Raw genomic sequence first — 22375 nt, 5'->3', positions numbered from 1 at the left:
GAAGGACACTACATAATGATCAAGGGATCGATCCAAGAAGAATATATAACAATTGTAAATATTCATGCTCCCGACATAGGAGCACCTCAATACATAAGGCAAATACTAAGCCATAAAAGGGGAAATCAACAGTAACACATTCATAGTAGGGGACTTTAACACCCCACTTTCACCAACGGACAGATCATCCAAAATGAAAATAAATAAGGAAACACAAGCCTTAAATGATACATTAGGTCTTCCCTGGTGGCGTAGTGGTTGAGAAACTGCCTGCTAATGCAGGGGACACGAGTTCAAGTCCTGGTCTGGGAGGATCCCACATGCCGCGGAGCAACTAATCCCATGAGCCACAACTACTGAGTCTGCGCATCTGGAGCCTGTGCTCCGCAACAAGAGAGGCCACGATAGTGAGAGGCCCACACACCGTGATGAAGTGTGGCTCCGCTTGCCATAACTAGAGAAAGCCCTCACACAGAAATGAACACCCAACACAGCCAAAAATAAATAAATAAATTTTAAAAAATAAGTAACTGTTTAAAAAAAAAAATAAAAATAAATGATATATTAAACACGATGGACTTAATTGATATTTATAGGACATTCCATCCAAAAACAACAGAATGCACATTTTTCTCTAATGCTCATGGAACATTCTCCAGGCTAGATCATATCTTGGGTCACAAATCAAGCCTTGGTAAATTTAAGAAAATTGAAATTGTATCAAGTATCTTTTCCGACCACAACGCTATGAGACTAGATATCAATTACAGCAAAAGATCTGTAAGAAATACAAAGACATGGAGGCTAAACAATACACTACTTAATAACGAAGTGATCACTGAAGAAATCAAATAGGAAATCAAACAATACCTAGAAACGAATGATAATGGAGACATGATGACCCAAAAGCTATGGGATGCAGCAAAAGCAGTTCTAAGAGGGAAGTTTATAGCAATACAATCTTATCTTAAGAAACAGGAAACGTCTCGAATAAGCAACCTAACCTTGCACCTAAAGCAATTAGAGAAAGAAGAACAAAAAAACCCCAAAGTTAGCAGAAGGAAAGAAATCATAAAGATGAGATCAGAAATAAATGAAAAAGAAATGAAGGAAACGATAGCAAAGATCAATAAAACTAAAAGTTGGTTCTTTGAGAAGATAAACAAAATTGATAAACCATTAGCCAGACTCATCAAGGAAAAAAAGGAGAAGACTCAAATCAATAAAATTAGAAATGAAAAAGGAAAGGTAACAACTGACACAGCAGAAATACAAAAGATCATGAGAGGGCGTCCCTGGTGGCGCAGTGGTTGAGAGTCTGCCTGCTGATGCAGGGGACATGGGTTCGTGCCCCAGTCCGGAAAGATCCCACATACCACAGAGCGGCTGCGCCCGTGAGCCATGGCCGCTGAGCCTGCGCATCAGGAGCCTGTGCTCTGCAACGGGAGAGGCCACAACAGTGAGAGGCCCATTTACCGCAAAAAAAAAAAAAAAAAAAGATCATGAGAGACTACTACAAGCAACTCTATGCTAATAAAATGAACAACCTGGAAGAAATGGACAAATTCTTAGAAATGCACAACCTGCCAAGACTGAACCAGGAAGAAATAGAAAATATGAACAGACCAATCACAAGCACTGAAACTGAAACTGTGATTAAAAATCTTCCAACAAACAAAAGCCCAGGACCAGATGCCTTCACAGGCGAATTCTGTCAAACCTATCTTTCTCAAACTCTTCCAAAATGTAGCAAAGGGAGGAACACTCCCAAACTCATTCTACAAGGCCACCATCATCTTGATACCAAAACCAGACAAGGATGTCACAAAGAAAGAAAACTACAGGCCAATATCACTGATGAACATAGATGTAAAAATCTCAACAAAATACTAACAAACAGAATCCTACAGCACATTAAAAGGATCATACACCATGATCAAGTGGGGTTTATTCCAGGAATGCAAGGATTCTTCAATATACGGAAATCAATCAATGTGATACACCATATTAACAAATCGAAGGCGTAAAACCATATGATCATCTCAATAGATGCAGAAAAAGTTTTTGACAAAATTCAACACCCATCTATGATAAAAACCCTCCAGAAAGTAGGCATAAAGGGAATTTACCTCAACATAATAAGGCCATATATGACAAACCACAGCCAACGTCGTCCTCAGTGTGAAAAACTGAAACCATTTCCACTAAGCTCAGGAATAAGACAAGGTTGCCCACTCTCACCACTATTATTCAGCATAGTTTTGGAAGTTTTAGCCACAGCAATCAGAGAAGAAAAAGAAATAAAAGGAATCCAAATCGGAAAAGAAGAAGTAAAACTGTCACTGTTTGCAGATGACATGATGCTATACATAGAGAATCCTAAAGATGCTACCAGAAAACTACTAGAGCTAATCAATGAATTTGGTAAAGTAGCAGGATACAAAATTAATGCACAGAAATCTGTTGCCTTCCTATACACTAATGATGAAAAATCTGAAAGTGAAATTAAGGAATCACCCCCATTTACCACTGCAACAAAAAGAATGAAATACCTAGGAATAAACCTACCTAAGGAGACAAAAGACCTGTATACAGAAAACTATAAGACACTGATGAAAGAAATTAAAGATGATACAAATAGATGGAGAGATATACCATGTTCTTGGATAGGAAGAATCAACATTGTGAAAATGACTATACTCTCCAAAGCAATCTACAGATTCAATTGCATCCCTATCAAACTACCACTGGCATTTTTCATAGAACCAGAACAAAAAATTTCACAATTTGTATGGAAACACAAAAGTCCCCAAATAGCCAAAGCAATCTTTAGAAAGAAAAATGGAGCTGGAGAAATCAGGCTCCCTGACTTCAGACTATACTACAAAGCTACAGTAATCCAGACAGTATGGTACTGGCACAAAAACAGAAATATAGATTAGTGGAACAGGATAGAAAGCCCAGAGATAAACGCATGCACATATGGTCACCTTAATTTTGATAAAGGAGGCAAGAATATACAATGGAGAAAAGACAGCCTCTTCAATAAGTGGTGCTGGGAAGACTGGATAGCTACATATTAAAGAATGAAATTAGAACACTCCCTAACACCATACACAAAAGTAAACTCAAAATGGATTAAAGACCTAAAGTAAGGCCAGACGCTATCAAACTCTTGGAGGAAAACATAGGCAGAACACTCTATGACATAAATCACAACAAGATCCTTTTTGACCCACCTCCTAGAGAAATGGAAATAAAAACAAAAATAAAGAAATGGGAGCTAATGAAACTTCAAAGCTTTTGCACAGCAAAGGAAACCATAAACAAGAAGAAAAGACAACCCTCAGAATGGGAGAAAATATTTGCAAATGAAGCAACTGACAAAGGACTAATCTCCAAATTTTACAAGCAGCTCATGCAGCTCAATATCAAAAATAACGAACAACACAATCCAAAAATGGGCAGAAGTCCTAAATAGACATTTCTCCAAAGAAGATATACAGATTGCCAAAAAACACAAGAAAGAATGTTCCACATTATTAATCATTAGAGAAATGCAAATCAAAACTACAATGAGATTTCACCTCACACAAGTCAGAATGGCCATCATCAAAAAATCTAGAAACAACAAATGCTGGAGAGGGTGTGGAAAAAAGGGAACCCTCTTGCACTGCTGGTGGGAAGGTAAATTGATACAACCACTATGGAGAACAGTATGGAGGTTTCTTAAAAAACTAAAAATAGTACTACCCTACAACCAAGCAATCCCACCACTGGGCATATACCCTGAGAAAACCATAATTCAAAAAGAGTCATGTACCACAATGTTCATTGCAGCTCTATTTACAATTGCCAGGACATGGAAGCAACCTAAGTGTCCATCGACAGATGAGTGGATAAAGATGTGGCACGTATATAGAATGGAATATTACTCAGCCATAAAAGAAACGAAATTGAGTTATTTGTAGTGAGGTGGATGGTCGTAGATTCTGTCATACAAAGTGAAGTAGGTGAGAAAGAGAAAAACAAATATTGTATGCTAACACATATATATGGAATCTAAAAAAAAAAAAGGTTCTGAAGAGCCTAGGTGCAGGACAGGAATAAATACGTAGACGTAGAGAATGGACTTGAGGATACTGGGAGGGGGAAGGGTAAGCTGGGATAAAGTGAGGGCGTGGCATGGACTTGTATACACTACCAAATGTAAAACCGATAGCTAGTGGGAAGCAGCCACATAGCACAGGGAGATCAGCTGGGTACTTTGTGACCACTTAGAGGGGTGTGATAGGGAGGGTGGGAGGGAGGGAGATGCAAAAGGGAAGACATATAGGGATATATGTATATGTATAGCTGATTCACTTTGTTATACAGCAGAAACTAACACACCATTGTAAAGCAATTATACTCCCATAAAGATGTTAAAAAAAAGAAGTGGCTCCTTGATATATATATAAAATTGAATTACTTTGCAGTATAGTTTAACCTTACACAACATTGTAAGTTAACTATACTTCAAATAAAGAAATAAATAAGAAACTGTATTAAAATTTTAAAAGAAAACAGAAGGAAGGAAGGAAGGAGGAAGGAGGGAGGAGGGTGGGAGGGAGGAGGAAGGAAGGAAGGAAAGGAAAGAAAGAAAGAAAGAAAAAGAAAGAAAGAAAGAAAGAAAGAAAGAAAAGAAGGGAAGAAGGGAAGAAAGAAAGAAAGAAATGGCTCCTTGGTTTAGTGAGATGAATGGGCTGCCCAGCTGCTAACATATATGAGAGGGGTTTGGTATAAGGTAGGATGGTATTTGCAACACAAAGCTGATTCCATATTGCCTGAGAAACTAGGGGCAACAATTATTCACAAGTATGGTTTATGTATCTCGTACTGTGGTAGGCTCTGAGAATACAACATTGAATAAGACAAATCCCTGTCCTCACAGAGCTTAAAGCCTAGTGTGGTGGTTCTGAATTGGCTCCACATTATAATTATCTGGGACACTTTTTCAAATTACCAGTGTCTAGGCCTTACTCAAACCAGTTAAAACCAAAATCTATAGGGGCAGGACCCAGGAATCTGTATTTTCTTTTTGTTTTAGGTTCTCAGTTTGACTGTAAAATACAACCAGAATAGAAGACCAATGTTTAATGGGAAAGAAAAAGGAGTAAAAATGTCATTACAGTACAAAGGAGTAAGTGCCATGTTTGGAGTAACAGACAAAAGCCTCCAATGCAGGTTTCACCAGTCAGAGAAGTTTTCCCTGTTGAGTGCTGCAGTACAGTGTTAAACATCTAAAGCAGGAGAAGGACAATAAGACAGAGGAAGCAGAATGTGTAAAAGCCCCAGAGGAAATGAGCACAGGGCTATAAAGCAGCACTACCCAAACTTGAATACTCATGAGCATCACCTAGTGATCTTGCTGCAATGCTGATTCTAATGCAGGAAATCTGCAGGAGGCTGAGATTCCACATTTCCAATAGGATCCTAGGGGATCCATTGCTGCTGATCCAGAGCAAGAGTATGATTGGAGAATAGATGTGAGAAGCAGGCATGGCCAAGATGAGCTGGAAAGGTCAACAAGGCCTAGATCCCAAAAGCCCCTGCTAAGGAGTTTGGACTTGATGCTAGACTTTATCACGAGGGCAATAGGGAGCCACTGAAGGATCTTTAGCCAAAGAGTGGTAGAATTAGGTTTGCATTTTATTCTTTTTAATAAATTTATTGATTGATTGATTTTTGGCTACATTGGGTCTTCGTTGCTGCACAAGGGCTTTTCTCTAGTTGCAGTGAGCGGGAGCTACTCTTTGTTGAGGTGCATGGGCTTCTCACTGCGGTGGCTTCTCGTTGTGCAGCACGGGCTCTAGGTACACGGGCTTCAGTAGTTGTGGCATGTGGGCTCAGTAGTTGTGGCACGCAGGCTCTAGAACGCAGGCTCAGTAGTTGTGGTGCACGGGCATAGTTGCTCCGTGGCATGTGGGATCTTCCCTGACCAGGGCTCGAACCCATGTCCCCTGCATTGGCAGGCGGATTCTTAACCACTACGGCACCAGGAAGTCCCTAGATTTTCATTTTAGAAAGACCAATCTGACAAGTCAAACTAGATGTGAGTGATCAAATGGGACAAAGTTCCCAGTAATCCGGGTAACAGATGATGGGGCCTGAACAAAGAAAGTAGAAGAGGGGAATGGAGAAAAGTGGAAAGTCTTGTCCTATAAATTCTGTTGGTTGAGGGTTCAAGGGAGAGGGGGAAATTGAGGAGACTTGTATCAGTTAGTGTTCTTGAATGCGAACAGTAGATTTCATTCTGGCTGGTTTAACCCAAAACTGGTTTATAAGAGGATATTAAATAGTTCACAAAATTATTGGGATGTCTGGAGAAACGTTCAAGCCTAAGCTTCCAGGGACAGTGCCTGACGCCTGACGCAGGCCATAAAACTATCCAGGTCAGGAATCTGTCTATATCAGTCAATGGTACCAATTACTGCTGCTGCTGTCATTGGGCCCCAAATACGAGCAACTTAGTTTTACTGCAACTGCTACTGCCACCAATGCCACTTCTGCATCCGATCTTGAACCTCCTGTGCCTGAAAGCCCTACCAACTCCGAAGTCAGGAAAATGGAGGTCCCATGCAGAGCCTGTTTATTCGCATTGCTCACTTCCCAGCTTAATCTTGCATTCAGCTATCTAATTGGCATGCCTGCACCCTAGCTGCAAAGGAGGATAGGGAGCTGCATTCCGATTTCTACATGGAAGGGAAAAGGATACTCAGAATGTGGGAATCTCCCCAAATAGAAATGTTATTCAAAAGATGACGAGGTCCATTCACTTTAACCTAAAAAAGCTTTCCGGAGTGATTAGCTTCAGAAAGAGAAGCAAAACTGCATTGTGCTGAGACGTGACAGGGAGGCGAGAATCCAGAGGCTTTAAGAGTAGCAACTCTCTTAAACTTAGAAAATTAAGGCGTTATTCCCCCTCCTTCTTCTTCCCACAGAAAGGAACTCTCACACATTCCACCAATTAGAGATGAATTTGTGTGAAGGGAGTGCTATTAAAATGCAAATATACCTTTTAAGAAGGTTATGTTTCATTCACAAGTTAATGGGAATTACTTTAATCAGCTTCACGCCAGCAGAGCGCAACTAAACACAGTACTTAGAATATTAGATTTTTGATTGTGGCCTAGAGGAAGGGAATCTTCTGAGTTGTAGGTCAAGCCTGGAGCAAATTTTGGAGATGCTAAAGGCAGCATAATACATATAGGGAATTGCTATAAAAGAGAAAGGAGACGGAGAGTTATTCCGAAGAGAGAGTTGGTGACTAAAAAAAATTTTGCCCAAAAAAAAAAAAATTGCCTAGATGTGGTATGGCCCTGAAAATCCGGTTTATGCCAAATTGTTTAAACTGCAGACCATATCTTCCCTGCAGTTAAGCCCAGTCACCCCAGTTTAGTTCAGGCTTTCCAGCAGGTGACTCCCCTTCCAAGTCCTGTCCTTCTTTTACTGGTGAAACCCAGCAGGACCCTGCAAGGTCCTCCCAGATACAAAATCCCCTCAGCACCCGCACTCCTATTTCTTTTTTTGTAGAAAAAATTTTAGTCTCCTAGGCTTTCCCTGAGTTCCAAAGAGCAGATTCAAACAGTTACTAATTAGGGAAGTGAGTGAATGCAGGAAAGTAGTCAAGAAACAATGGTTCAGCCACATAACAGAGTCCTAGTTACTCCTCAAGGGATATGTATAAGAATCCGATGCATATCTTTGAGTTGTCCTGCAGGAACTAAGACTCTCACCCACATGGAGGATGGTGACTATATGCTGAGACTGCAGACTGATTAGAACAAGAAGATTGATGATTGAGATTCCTGGAGCACCACCCTATCACCTCACCACCAACCAATCAGTAGAAAGTCACACACCCTGTAGCCTCTCCCTTCCCCTCCCCCCCCCAGTGTTGCCTTTAAAAACTCTTCCCTGAAAACCATCTGGCAGTTTTGGGGGGTTTTAGCATGAGCTTCCTGTTCTCCTTGCTTGGCTTTGAAATAAATCTTTCTCTGCTCCACACTCTGAAGTTTCCATTTGTTTGGTCTCACTGTGCATCAGGCACATGGACTTGGGTTCATTCAACAACATTGGGAGGGAAAGAACACAATGGTGGAAAGAGAAATCGTTTTCTAATTAAATTGTTTTCCTTGTCTCTCCCCTAAATTCTGAGCCCCCTGAGAATAAGAACAGCATCTTATTCCTCATATATTTCCAACACCTAGCTTGGTGTCTGGCATGATAAATAAACGTTAATAAACAATTGGATAAATATGTGAATGCAGTTATTAATTAATTCTGAAGTTGGAATTTTCTCTATTTGTGGGGATCTTTGGATTGTCCTTCCTCACGCATGCTGAGAATCTACAGTATTTCTTTTGCTTCACTTGCCAAAAGGAGCAAACAATCAGGGAGCTGCCATCTGATAAATACTACTTTCCCTTTTTTATCTCAAGCAAATGCAACTGAAGAATTAGATGTATATGAACAATTCATTATTGAAATTCTATTATTTATTTACTTCCTGCTGGAGTCAGTATGAGCTTTACTTAGTTACAACACTCAAAGACAATAAAAATCGTTCATTATTTTTTCTGTATCAAGTCAAATCTGATTCCAATTTTCTTCCCCCACAGTACAAAGAGAGCTCTAAGGGCTTAGGGCCATAGTGGCTCCCTCTAACGTGCTTCTTAGTTAAGTCTGCAAGAGCCCTTGAAGGCAGTGGCTCCATCCCTTTGTGAAATAAAATTCATATTTTATGACAAGATAATAAAAATTTAAACATAAAAATTTTTCTTTGCGGGCTTCCCTGGTGGCACAATGGTTGAGAGTCCACCTGCCGATGCAGGGAACACGGGTTCGTGCCCCGGCCCGGGGAGATCCCACATGCCACGGAGCAGCTGGGCCCGTGAGCCATGGCCGCTGAGCCTGCGCGTCCGGAGCCTGTGCTCCGCAACGGGAGAGGCCACAACAGTGAGAGGCCTGCGTACCGAAAAAAAAAAAAAAAATTTCTTTGCCCTTTGACCTCCTCTCTCCTCTGCTACTGTCCATTGTGTATCTGCATTATGCATCAACCAAACCTCCCCCACCTGCAGAAATACCTGCTCAACCGTAAAAAGCAACACTCTCCTAGCATCAACAAGACAACTCCTTAAAAGGAGACATTCTTTCTCCATCTTGTAAGGGGCCACTAGATGATGCTTAGATCTGGATTGTATAAACTGTCAATAATGCATCATTTAATGTACAGCTTTCTGTTTCGAAAATCTTATATAACTGTGCCTTGACTTCTAATGGGTGGAACAGTTCTCAGAGCTTTCTGAGATGCTCTTCCTGGATTATAATCCTTGAATTTGGCTCAAATAAAATTTTCAATTTCTGTCTTAGATCGACTGATGAATTTTTCGTAGACACCTTCCTGCCATGCAAGCTGGACTGCATAGGAGACATTTTCACCAAGGCTAGGATCGCAGCAACCATTCTCCTCTGATGTCTTGCCATATTCCCAATGGCTGGATAAAAAGGTGGGGAGGGGTCAAGGACCTTGACTCATCTTACACTGATAACTCACTAAGTCAAACTTCACCTCTGTAAACTCTTGGAGAAATTAAATAGTTCCGCTAAAAATGTTAACAGCAGCTATGTCTCTCTTTGTCTTCTCAGCTGTTACCTTCCCACAAAAAGATGACAAAAGAGACCTCAACGTGGCCTTCACAACCTCTTCAGTCAGTGTGCCAGATATCTTTTGCTGGCCTTCCTGATCTACACTCAAGCATTCTCCACCCTGCTTTCTGCCCTGGAGGCTGGGACATCAACAGGTCCCCAGGCTTCCTAGCTATTAGCTGTTTTTTGCAATGGGGAGCTCTGGCAGGAAATGGAAGGAAGGTAGAAAATGCAGTCAGGTATTTATTTCCCTAGCTCCCTTCCTAAAGGGTCACCTAAATTTGGCTATGCTTCTTAGCAGAAGGTTCATTCCTTCTCTTAAGGGTCTATGTAAGTCTCTACCCCTGGATTCTAGACTCTCTCCTTTTCTCTCTTCAGGCCAAGGGAATGGTAACATCTCACCTGTTACCATGCCCAAGGGAACGGTAACATCTCAGCTGTTACTACACTACCCACTGTGGTGCCCCTACACCCACACCTTTGTAAATAGTGTCTTTGTCAATAAAACTTTCCCAGGTTATCCTATTTAGAGTGTGTTATTTGCTGATAGGACCCTGACTGATATAGTCAGTGTGATAAAATAACTTATTTTTTCTCTGACTATAAATAATCTTCAATATCTTCTTTTCCAAATAATGTATTTGTTTACGGCACTTATCCATGGATTTCAAAGAACTATATAAAAATAATTCCCACATTTCTTGGTAGAACGATATGAGAATAATTTTTTAAAAAGAATAAAATCACAATTCTCATACAAACATAAAATCAACATGTGTCAAAGATTTTTATTTCATTCATACTTAACTCAGCAAGGAAGAAACCAGTAATATATTACAGCCAGTTCAAAAAAGAACTCAAATCTCCTCAAATAAAGAATTCCAAATAATTTATGCAGATACTCCCTAGCCAAGGAGGTAGATCGTAACTCCCTACCCCTTGAGTATGGGCTGTGTTTAGTGATCTGCTCCCAAAGACTAAATCATGGAAGTGGGTCTGTGTGTAAGTTTACAGTGGAGAAACTTGGCAAACACACTACCCTAGTCAGGTAATTAAGGTCAACATCACCATCAATAAGACCTGTGGACAGAATGTAGCATTGATATGATGTAATCAGAAGGTCACTTCATCTCTATGGTCATCCTCAAAAACCCATAACCCTGCTCTAATCATGAGAAAAACATCAAATCCCAATAGAGGGGCATCCTACAATATACCTGACCAGTACTACCCAAAACTGTCAAGGTCATCGAAAACAAGGAAAGTGTGAGAAACTGTCATGAACTAAGGAATCTTGTCAGCTAAATGTAATGTGGTATCCTGGATGGGATACAGAAAAAGGATTTAGAGAAAACCTAATAAATCTGAATAAAGTATGGAGTTTAATTAATATACCAGTGCTGGTTTCTTAGTTGTGACAAACATACCATAGTAATTTGAGATGTTAATAACAGAAGAAACTGGGTGAGGGGTATATGGGAACTCTCTGGTATCTTTGCAACTTTTCTGTAAATCTACATCTATGCTAAAACTTAAAGTTTATTAGAGAGAGAGAGAGAGAACTACTCAAGGTGCTATATACTTTTAGTCAGGTAAGGAATGCTGAAATGAATTTACAAATGGATGCAAAATTGGCAAAACCGGTCAATACCCACAGAGTAATAATCAAATTTTACATTTTTATAGACAGTATCAGTGTCCAAAGAGTTAGCTTCTATCTCTACAGAGTTGTAAGATAGTCTAGTCAAAGACAAACCCTGTATAGCCCTATAGGACCAGGTAAATCCCAGAGGTTCCAGCATTCTGTTAAAAAGATATCTAGAAATCTCTTTTGCCCATTTCAAAATCTTTCACAATTTTTTTCTACAAAGGATGCAGGTGTCAAAATTATTTTAAAAAGCCCTTACAACAGGCTGGCCTGACTTGACAAAACAGCTAACAGAAGTATACAAATATTCAGAAGGTTATGCAATGCTTTGCCAAGTTATCACAACATTATGAACTGAAAAATAACCCAAACATCAACATAATTTATCAGCCTGCCTTGGGGAAACCCTACAGATTGCCAAAGATATGCATCATTGCCTTACAGTTAAAAGCACTTGCTTTGTTATGTTACCTAGGCAACACACCAGCAAATGGTACAGTAATAAAGTAAGAATTTTAAAAAGCAAGTTGAACAAAAGAACAGTCAATATCAAGTTCCAAACTCAATTCCATTTCCTACCTGGTTGTACAAACTATTTGTGTTAAGAAGGGACTCAGCTCTTAGGTGGGAACTATCATTTTCCCTGGCCTCATATTTTTGTATTGGAGGGGCTTCAACAGCCCATGATTGATTAAGCCCATGATTAACCCCATGGCATCAGTTTCTGCCTATGTAAGAAGAGGCTCCATGACAAAATATCAAATATATGATTATGGTTGGAGCATTTGCCCTTGGAGTTTTTTTTTTTTTTTTTTTTTTTGCGGTACGCGGGCCTCTCACTGTCGTGGCCTCTCCCGTTGCGGAGCACAGGCTCCGGATGCGCAGGCTCAGCGGCCATGGCTCACGGGCCCAGCCGCTCCGCGGCATGTGGGATCTTCCCGGACCGGGGCATGAACCCGCGTCCCCTGCATCGGCAGGCGGACTCTCAACCACTGCGCCACCAGGGAAGCCCTGCCCTTGGAGTTTTTATTTGACTCTTATTTAAATATGTATGTTTCCTTTTTCCTCACAGTCTTAGTGCACGTGCCAAGTGTCTTTTTTTTGTTTTTGGCCACACCTTCCAGCATGTGGAACTTCCCTGACCAAAGATCGAACCCACGCCCCTTGCAGTGGTAGGTGGAGTCTTAACCACTGGACCACTAGGGAAGCCCCAAGTGTCTTTTTTTTTTTTTTTAGAATTCTCACTCCTCTTCAATCGCTGAGTTTCAGCTCTTACAAATAACCTTAGAACAATTCAGGTAGCTAAGGTTCTTGGGGGGAAACACTTCTTACTTGTACGTGAAGAACTACTGCATCCTCAATTTTCTGTAAATAACTCAATTGGCTGGATTAACATTGTCACAGAAACACAAAAATTTTTTAAAGCCATAGATCACTGCGTATATATTTACAAAAGGCATAATCAAACATGCATTTCTCCTTACTAGGAGAACTTAAATAGATGTTTGAATATTAAGGCAGTGATGACTCTAAAACATAATGAAATTCTAAGTTAAGGCTTTATGTTTGTTTTGCCATATTCATAGGCAGCTGTGACCAAAGCAAACTTTTATCTACTAGGTTGAGTTCATCTGCCTAGGATATATTATTTATCCACTACCAACAATTCTTCTACGGGATAGCAATTAGTAGCAAACCACTGATTTATTATACTTTAATGAATTATTAGTCTCCCCCTTAGGTTTTATTTTGAGGATTTAGCCTTCAGCAGCGTAAGCATGTGCCACAGAAGGAACAGAGTATTTTTCTGGGTAAACTTAGAGAAATTTACAGACTGCACTGATTCTTACTTGCTTGAAATTTGGCCAGCAATCAAGAACTCAGGATCTCCTAAATACAGAAAACCTCAAAAGCATACTTGACCACAGACCCATCTCAAAACATAGATATTCTTGAATACTGAAGCAATCAGTCATCACCTTACTTCGTTTGAAGACTGGTATTATCCTCTCTAAACAAAGCAACAAAATGCAGAACACCATATCTTAGATGGATCTATTCTATAATTGTTATCCTCAAGGCACAGTTACTATCCTTGCTGGACCAATGTGTTTCCTCATTCAAGGAAAAAATGAGAGGTGGATGAAAAGAAGATTCACTTTAAAATAGTTGTTTATTGCACTCTTGCCCTATCAAGCTTATGCATAGTATTGAAATTTAGTGGGGAATTTCATTTTCTCCTTACTTTATTTTTTTTAACAATTAGAGTGACAAAACTTGGACTCAGCTGGTGGGTGCTCTTTGAGGAGCAGCTCTGGAGCACCGCCCTGGCCTTTTGTAGGGAGTAGGGGGGACGCTCATAGGACACACTCCAGTATGAGCTAATAGGCATGATTCCACAGCCCAGTGTTTCCATAGTTGGGGCGACTTACTGTCACTTAGACTGAAACGATCGCTATTCACACTAAGTGCTTGCTGCTACTTCTTTAAGCAAGAATTTTACAGAAACATGTCTTATGAGGAAAGTACTATACTTAAACGCTGGTATCAGTAAGAGTTCACGTAGAGGAGGGATGGCATTGACCATATGAAAATTGTCTCAAAAGCTAAAGACAGGGGCTTCCCTGGTGGCGCAGTGGTTGAGAGTCCGCCTGCCGATGCAGGGGACACGGGTTCTTGCCCCGGTCCGGGAGGATCCCACATGCCACGGAGCGGCTGGGACCGTTAGCCATGGCCACTGAGCCTGCGCATCCGGAGCCTGCGCTCCGCAACGGGAGAGGCCACAACAGTGAGAGGCCCGCGTACTGCAAAAAAAAAAAAAAACTAAAGACAGCTGTAGTTTTCCTTTGTGTCTTCAAATAAGGAAAGAGTAAGATGTCAAAGCAGATGAAGCTGATGGTGTTTAAATCTGATGGTGCAGCATCAGACTTCTTTAGACATTATTAGGAAACAGGAATTTCTAACAAGCACTGGCAAAAGTATTTTAGGTGCAATTTAAGTAAGTCATATGTCAACTAAAATGTTTCAAAAATTTGAAAAGTTTGGGGCTTCCCTGGTGGCGGAAGTGGTTGAGAATCTGCCTGCCAATGCAGGGGACACAGGTTCGAGCCCTGGTCTGGGAAGATCCCACATGCCACGGAGCAACTAGGCCCGTGAGCCACAATTACTGAGCCTGCGCGTCTGGAGCCTGTGCTCCGCGCAACAAGAGAGGCCGCGATAGTGAGAGGCCCGCGCACCGCGATGAAGAGTGGCCCCCACTTGCTGCAACTAGAGAAAGCCCTCGCACAGAAACAAAGACCCAACACAGCCATAAATAAATAAATAAAAATTAAAAAAAAAAAAAAGAAATATTTAAAAAAAAAAAAAAAAAAAAAAAAAAAATTTGAAAAGTTTGTACACTAGTCCTGGTGAGCTTGATTCAGCTAAATGTCTAGATGAGTTTTTTTTTTTTTTTTACGTTGTGCTGGGTCTTAGTTGCTGCACTTGGGGATTTTCTTTGTGGCACATGGGATCTTTGTTGTGGCACGTGGGATGTTTTAGTTGCAGCATGCATGTAGGGTCTAGTTCCCTGACCAGGGATCGAACCCAGGTCCCCTGCATTGGGAGCACTGCATCTTACCCACTGGACCACCAGGGAAGTCCCCCCCTAGATGGGTTTTAAAGGTGTGAAATACATTTTTTTTTTTAAAGAAGGGACGTCTACACTGAAAGGGCAAATGTAGGCAACACAAAAAACAATCACTTTTTAAGATCAACATCTTACACTTTATAATACACTCATACATTTTTACACAAATTTCATGCTTATAAGTGCAAAAGGCAAAGAACCTCAAAGAATCGAAGTAACTGTATCATCAACTACATTCAATAGAGTTAATACTGTTGTCCCCATTCTCCATCTTCTAAATCCAGAAGGGAACCGTAAATGCCATCCCCCATGTGAACTCCACTTTCAGAAGTTGGAGACTGGGTGTAGTTCTGCACACAACTGGGTTCCAACAGAGCTGAATTGAGTTTCCATTGTGTTCCAGGCCAAATCCACCAGAAGAAAGTCATCCATTGCTGTCTGAGTTTTATTGCTGTTGAAGAATAAGCGCCCTAAAGTTTCAAAGCCAGAATTCATGGTGTTTCTGCACTGCTTAACTGAACTTTGCTTTCTAGAGCAGGTAGGTGTTTAGCAGCGGAGATTCTTTCAGTTTGGGTCTCTGTGTCAGATGAATCAATACTCATGGAAAAGCTGGAGTGTTTCAGAATACTTCCCAGAGGCAGATGAGGGCTACGTCTAAAAAGAAGTTCAAGTCCCTCTGTGTCTGCGTGTCAAACATTTCAAGGCCTAAGAAGTTAGAATTTCCTCTACGACTGTAGGACTGGGCAGAGGTGTCTGCAAGTAAGAAGTCAGTTTGGGTCTCTATGTCCAGCGATTCCAAGACTGGCTCAGTGGTTATGGGGCTAAGTTCACTCTTTTCAGTTTGAGTCTGGATGTTTGAGGCCGAAAAGAACTCTACAATATCAAAATCAACTGCAGGATTCTGGGTTGGGCCAGATGGGAGCTGGGTGTCAGGTCCATTACTTGTGTCAGACGAAGACTACAATTGTCCAGTGTCTGAGCAGGCAGATTACTTGACAAGATGTTTTCCAGATCACTTAATAAATCCCTGGTTCAGGTCCGATTATCTGTCATGTTCTGTGAAGAAAGTGAACTATTCTGTGTGCTGAATGAAGTTCATGATTGGTTCAGATTTCTCAATATCTTGATTTAAAGTTTTAGGGTGGTTCTGAGGTAACAAACCATGAGTTACAGTCTCTGCTACTAAGCTGCTGCTTATAATTTGTCTGTAGAAACATCATATGATGAATGAACACTCTCAAAAATGTCTCCACACATTACAGCTTGGTCTATCTGTACTCGATCATCTGTTGGACTTCGCATTCCACTGGTCTGAGTTTCTCTCAAAAGAGATCCCACTTGACGGGAAACAGGGATCTATAAATACATCAGTCTGAGCAGCTATAGATGAGATTACCTTAGAACTGGGCAAAAACTTTGAGTATGAACACTAATGGGAAGGGAAACTTGAGAACCAAATGTCAAATCAGTTTACGAACAAGGTGATACAGAGGAATCAGGGCTAGCCCACTGTGCAGAGAGTAAAAAGTGTTGTGTGGTGTAAGACAGGTCTGCCTGTGCATTGATTGAAGAAATGCTGTTTTCTTGACATGTGTTCCCTAGTTCTTGTAAAGAGTTAGATGGACTTTTACCCAAGTTCACTTGAACACCTGTACTAATTGGCTCAACAGCAACGGGATTTACAATTTTTGAAAGACGGAGGTTCTCCTTGAGAGAACAAGCCTCTGAATCTAGGCCGAGGATCAGGGTTCCTATGGACAAGGGCAGTAAGTGCACAGAACTGGGGGGACAGAGCCCTGATGATCGACACCCAACACTACAGGCTGAGTTGAGGAGTCTGCTGTAGGCACAAAGACAGGCACTTCAGGATTTGGTAAAAGGAGCTTCTGAGGATACCTTGGACATGTTGAAAGAGTCTGCTTTCTGGCATTAGAGCTGCAAGAGTCTTCAAAAGAAGCCATTAGCTTTATTTCTGAAGTTTCTAGCTCTTGAGCATCTGGTGTTGGGGTTGATTGGTTGCTCAGTGATTCACTGGTCTTACTGGACAACTTCTGGTTGTGCAGGTACTTTTCCATTTTCCTTTTCTTACTAGATGGATCCCTGTGTTCTGCAGGGATCGCACGGCCAGTTCGGTAGATGTGGGACTGTAAATGCAGTCCTTCTGGCATAGGGACAGCCACATGTGCACTGGAAGGTATTGCCACAATCCTCTGGATGTCTTTTCAAGTCCTACTCAGTGCCATACGAATTGCTGCACTTAACTATGTTTGTGCTGCTTTTCCGCATGCATTTTCATAAAGTGCTGTTTTCTGAGAGAAAATTGAGAACTTGGTCTGTCAGGGCCTCTCGGGCAACCTTCAATCGGACAAGAGCAGAACCTCAGGACAGTTTTCAAATCTCTTCCTATTGTTGGATTCTCTATGCCATCCTGCTGGTGGTGGCTCTTGACCAGGTGCGTGTTGAGCACCGGGCTGTTGGGCAGGATCTTGCCGCCACCGCGCGCCGGGCACAGGCTGTTGGTCCACACGGCCCGGGACAGCTCGCTCACCCACGGAGGGATGAGCTTCCCGGCCAGCTGCCTATCAGCGGCCTTGGGGGAAGGGGACCCCATGGGCCCGAGGCGGCGGCAGCTCCCCTCACAGCCTGGGCGCCCCAGGCCAGAGACCCGGGCCCTGCCGCCACCGTCTCAGAGGCCACCAGGTGCGCCATGTGTCTTGAAGCCCAAATTCACCTGGGTCTTTCACACCTGTTTCAGATACCCTGGTAGAAGAGTGACTATCTCTCATAGTAAATTGGTAAAGAGACTTCTGAATATAATCTAGTATACCCTGCTTGCACAAGGGAAAATGTGTTGATCATGCCTTATGTGAGAATTTCCACTCCATGTCACAGCAATATTTCTTACTACAAATGAATAAATTAGTATTCTGGTTCTATCCCAATTCATGTGCAATTTAGTTAGTATGAACTAATTTCTCAGAAACTGATCACCTCCCTAGGCACTGAGGAAAAAAAAGACAAACAAAAAAAACCTCTCTAAGCTTTGAGGTAGGGGGCTAGATTTCTTCCAAGCCTTCCCTGAAATGAAACCTCTATCTCTTCCTGTTGCATATCTACTGATTAACATACCTCCAAGTAAAGCCTCGGGCAAGAGGTTCATTCTAGAGCTAAATCTTACGTAAAGCTCTGCTTAGTCCAAGAAACAGATTTCTTAGTCTATGAAACAGATTACGAAACAGTTCATTTTTCTTTCTTTTCCTCTTTACAATCAGGAAGCTTACTATCAGCTGCAAAGGATCTTTCAGAAGTGGTTCTCTGTTAAAATTTGGGGCAGCCAACTTGAATGAATTAAACAACTTAAAATAACTCTAAATTATTATACCGTCTCAGAGGGCCTAGAATGCCTTCATAACTAATGCACTAGCTGCATGGTCTCCTTTCAGCACTGTAGCTGTTTGAGAACTATTCTTGCCCAGACAGTGATCTCTTACGTTCCAGTGAATCTTCTTCCTCTAGAGCCAACTTAATGTTGTGCTTTGCCTCTTACATCTAACTTGAAGGAAATTGTACAACATGCTCCACGTCAACATTACATGTGATGAACATAACTGTTTTATAACAAAAATTGAAGTTGTATATCTGTGAAAACTTTGCTAAGTTATCATCTCAGCACTCCAGTCAAGAACAACTGTCTTGTCTATTTGTTTTCAATTTTCCACATTCCAACTGACATAATTCCATTTTCTTTACTCCTTATGCTTTATTTTTATTCACATTTCACTATTTTATTGCAGGTATGGTTGACCTTCTTAAATTCTTTGTGGAATGAAACTAGATGTTCAAAAAAATAAATAAAATACAGAAAGTAAATACTTTCTCTTTATTGCCTACTCTCTACTGCCCTCTGCAGGTAGAAAGAAAGAATAAGATCCTCACTTAACAGGAAGATTTAAAGTAATTGGTGTTTTTTGAGAGGCTAACCATTACCAACCAGACTCCATCTACTCACAGGAAGGATTTCTCAATTTGCTAACGTCCCTTCACTGTGGAAAAATTTCTGGGAACCACAGACTATTTTCAAGAGAGTTCCTTATCTCCTACACCCATATACAAACGGACATGAAGTCCTCTCTTATTCTGGGTGAAGGCTAAGGGCCCTCTATGTCAAGTTCATTCAAGCCTGTAAAACTTGAGTCTGGGAGTGAAAGAGAAAAGAGACATAAAGGTGCAGACAATGCAATTTGTCTGTGCTCTGCAGACAAATGTCAATAAATGTAGGAACCCCTGCAATCCCTCAATCAGAGATAATGTGAGATTTTGCTTTCTGTTTTTACAAAAAGTAAAAGGCAGCCTGCAAGATAACCAGCAAACAGGCAGCTTCAATTCTGTGTGGAAAGGACTGTTCATTACACATAGATTATTTTCTTCAGCTACACTACTTTATATGGATAGCAACATTGTCAGTGATGTCATCTTCTGAAACAGAGACCAGGATGTATAGGCATATTGTGCCAACTGAGCCCAAATCAATGACCTGGGTAATGCAGTCAGGGTAACACTATTATTCTTCATCTAAACCCTCCAAGCCCATAGAAAAATAATGCTAATCTGACGCAGGTTCATGGAATACATTATGTGGGAAAGAAAATCAAGCCCTTGTTTAATTTCATTTACATTCTAATATGTACTTACAGGAAACACCACAGAATTCAGTATCATTATGTGCATCAGACTATGTCATTTTATTTTTGAATTAGTAGCATGTTTAAAAATTTATTAAAATCAAACACTTTCTTGGATAAGAATATTTTTAGCGAGGATATTCTCTAAAAGATTGATCTCCAAATATGTATTCACATAGCCTACCAATACCTTTCCACAACTGCGAGAACAGAATGATTTATAGCATTCTTGATAGAGGAGGCAGCGTTGTTTTATTATTTGGGGTAAGGAGATTTTTTGGAAAGATTTATAGCTTTCAGTTCCACCTCCGCTTGTTTTGTGATTCAGTTGACTCATTCTATTTACCTATCTTCACAATGGGCATAATATGGACTTAGCAGATTTAAAATTTTTCAACGTCTGTAAACTTAAGCTTTCTGAGCTGAAAAATGTCTCTTTAAAAGGTATGCTAGGGGCTTTCCTGGTGGCGCAGTGGTTGAGAGTCCGCCTGCCGATGCAGGGGACACGGGCTCGTGCCCCGGTCCGGGAAGATCCCACATGCCCGTGAGCCATGGCCGCTGAGCATGCGCGTCCGGAGCCTGCGCGTCCGGAGACTGTGGTCCGCAACGGGAGAGGCCACAACAGTGAGAGGTCCGCGTACCGCAAAAAAAAAAAGGTATGTTGGGAAGAGAACCACTGGGTCTTTTCACTCGCTTAAAAGCATACACTGAGCGCCTTCTACCGAATTGCATGTAGGTTGGGGTAAGGGTTAGTACATACAAGGCTTTTAAGACCGCACATCCGGGCCACCGAAGATCCAGTCAGAGGCCCCGCCCTTCTGGAGGCGGGGCCACGGGCGACCAGCACGTACCTTCGCCGCGTCGCGCCCCGTCCAATGCTCCCTGAGCGCCGGGGCGGGCCTTTGCGGCGCGTGGCTGGAACCTGGGGGATATCCGCGCGGGCTTGAGCCATGGCTGAAAGTGGCCGGCTACCTCAGGCCCGGGCCCTCCTGCAGCAGTGCCTGCACGCCCGGCTGCAAGTACGCCCCGCCGAAGGGGACGCCGCGGCCCAGTGGGTGGAGGTAACGTCGGCTCCGCAGCTCCGGTTATCCTGTGGCGCGCAGGGGCGGTTCTCACCGCACTGTCTAGGCGATTTGTACCCTTGCGTCTCTCTCCGAGCCGGTCGCGTGGCGCGTGGCACGTGCTGTGGGCGGGGCGGGACTCCCGGCCGGTCCGCCCAACGCTGCCCTCAGTGCCTACCTGTGGTCGCCTCTCTCCTCAGTCCTGCACCACCGGCCCTGGCCCTTTCTCCCTCGGACTTATTTTCCGAGAGGAAGAGGGTGTCCCCTGCTTGGCACCCCGGGAATTGGGAGCTTCCCCTCACCGTTTGCCTACCTGAGCTCTGTGGACTTTAGGCCTAGTAGCTCAGACCTCTTGCTTCAAAAGAGCAAAAAGCCTTGCCACGCCCTGCGCAATGCTCGGGCTGCTGGTGAGTTGTCCTGATCTGTTTCGAGCTTCTAGGTTAGATTTGTTGCAAGCGTTCAAGATCTGCTTTGACTTGTGCTCCGGATCCCGTCGAATTTCCTCTTAGGTTGACTGCAGCTAGGTGTTAGCACAGTCGTGAGATTGCCCATGAAGCAGTTCTTTTTTCATGAAACTTTAAAAAACTTGACTTATTTCCCACCAGGAACAAAGATGACTACTTTTATAATAATGTTGCATTGTTATCAAACACATTTTCTCCAGAGAATTTAAAACATTTACACCAATATGATGTCCTTCTGCTTGAATATTTGCCTTTTTAAAAGAGCCTGCCCATATGCAAAATTTCATGCAAAAACAAAATTTTCTTTAAGGCCCCCGACTTATTTTTTGGAGTAAGTTGAAATGAAGGAAAAAAATGTGTAATAATAATAAATAAAACTGGTGGAGGTACTCAGAAACTTTAATGTAGGAGCATTTCATTCATTCATCTGCTGAATTCCGTCCCAAATCTAGCACTCCTTAACACAATACTAGTTATTAAATACTACCCATGAACTATATGTGGGTGACTATTCTTAAATCACTATCTGTTACTCCCTTGTAATTTGGAAATATTTATAAGCATAAACAGTCCTATATTTTTGCCCTCCCTTTTTCTTTCTCAAAAATTCATTTCTTATTTCTTTTGTTATGGCCTCTTAAAAATTTCTCTTCCCTATTTTGAGATTTTATTATTTTTGCCATACTGTCCAAAGAATTGCCTATTTTTATACTTGCTTCATGGGACTATAAATCCCAAACTATTAATCATTTAGATTTCTTCCATGCTTCATTATCCTTTTATATTCTTCATGTCACATCTCGTTGTGCAAAATCACAGATAGTTTATTGCAGCCTTCCAAACTATCAATGTGTTTATTAACTTTAAAAACTATTTTAAAGCTTTCTCTTCCACTCCCACACATGGCTAAATTAGTATGAAGAGCTGACGAGTAATTAGATAGTAAATTCTTTCCTCTTTCTCAAGCATCAGCTATTCTATTACTAAAAGTTCTAATTTAAAAAAAATTTTTTTTATTGTTTTTAAGTTTACTTTTTGATTTGAAGGTTACTTTGCGTGTTCTTGGTTTCATTCATTTAGACCTTTGCTGTCACAGGCTTATGTTTTTCTTCCTGGAAGGTGAACATTTTTAACCTATAGTGAGAATTATGTGTACTTTCCTATATATTTGAAATGTTCTATTTATACCAAAAGAAGCTACA

The 22375-nt window shown here is 41.5% G+C and overlaps 1 protein-coding gene and 1 pseudogene across 5 annotated transcripts in view; one reads left to right on the top strand and one right to left on the bottom strand.

Annotated features, from left to right (window-relative positions):
- Window positions 1-15290: 15290 nt before the first annotated feature.
- Window positions 15291-17277, bottom strand: LOC116749713 (annotated as a pseudogene).
- Window positions 17278-20389: 3112 nt separating this feature from the next.
- Window positions 20390-22375, top strand: part of DTD2 (D-aminoacyl-tRNA deacylase 2) — a 51874-nt gene continuing 49888 nt past the window's right edge. For 3 of the 5 annotated variants that reach the window (XR_004348682.1, XR_004348681.1, XM_032624393.1), the window contains exon 1: window positions 20390-20709. Coding sequence is in view for 3 of the 5 variants with exons in the window: in XM_032624393.1 (XP_032480284.1) it covers window positions 20599-20709 (111 nt within the window). In the remaining 2 variants the exon portion in view is untranslated. Of the gene's footprint in view, window positions 21117-22375 lie in introns of all 5 variants that reach the window. The other 2 variants (XM_032624391.1, XM_032624392.1) reach the window with 2 other exon arrangements.

The sequence above is a fragment of the Phocoena sinus genome, chromosome 2, assembly GCF_008692025.1.
Source record: "Phocoena sinus isolate mPhoSin1 chromosome 2, mPhoSin1.pri, whole genome shotgun sequence".
Lineage (NCBI taxonomy): Eukaryota > Metazoa > Chordata > Mammalia > Artiodactyla > Phocoenidae > Phocoena > Phocoena sinus.
The sequence above is the reverse complement of the archived record's forward strand: the minus strand, read 5'-3'. Positions and strand labels throughout refer to the sequence as shown.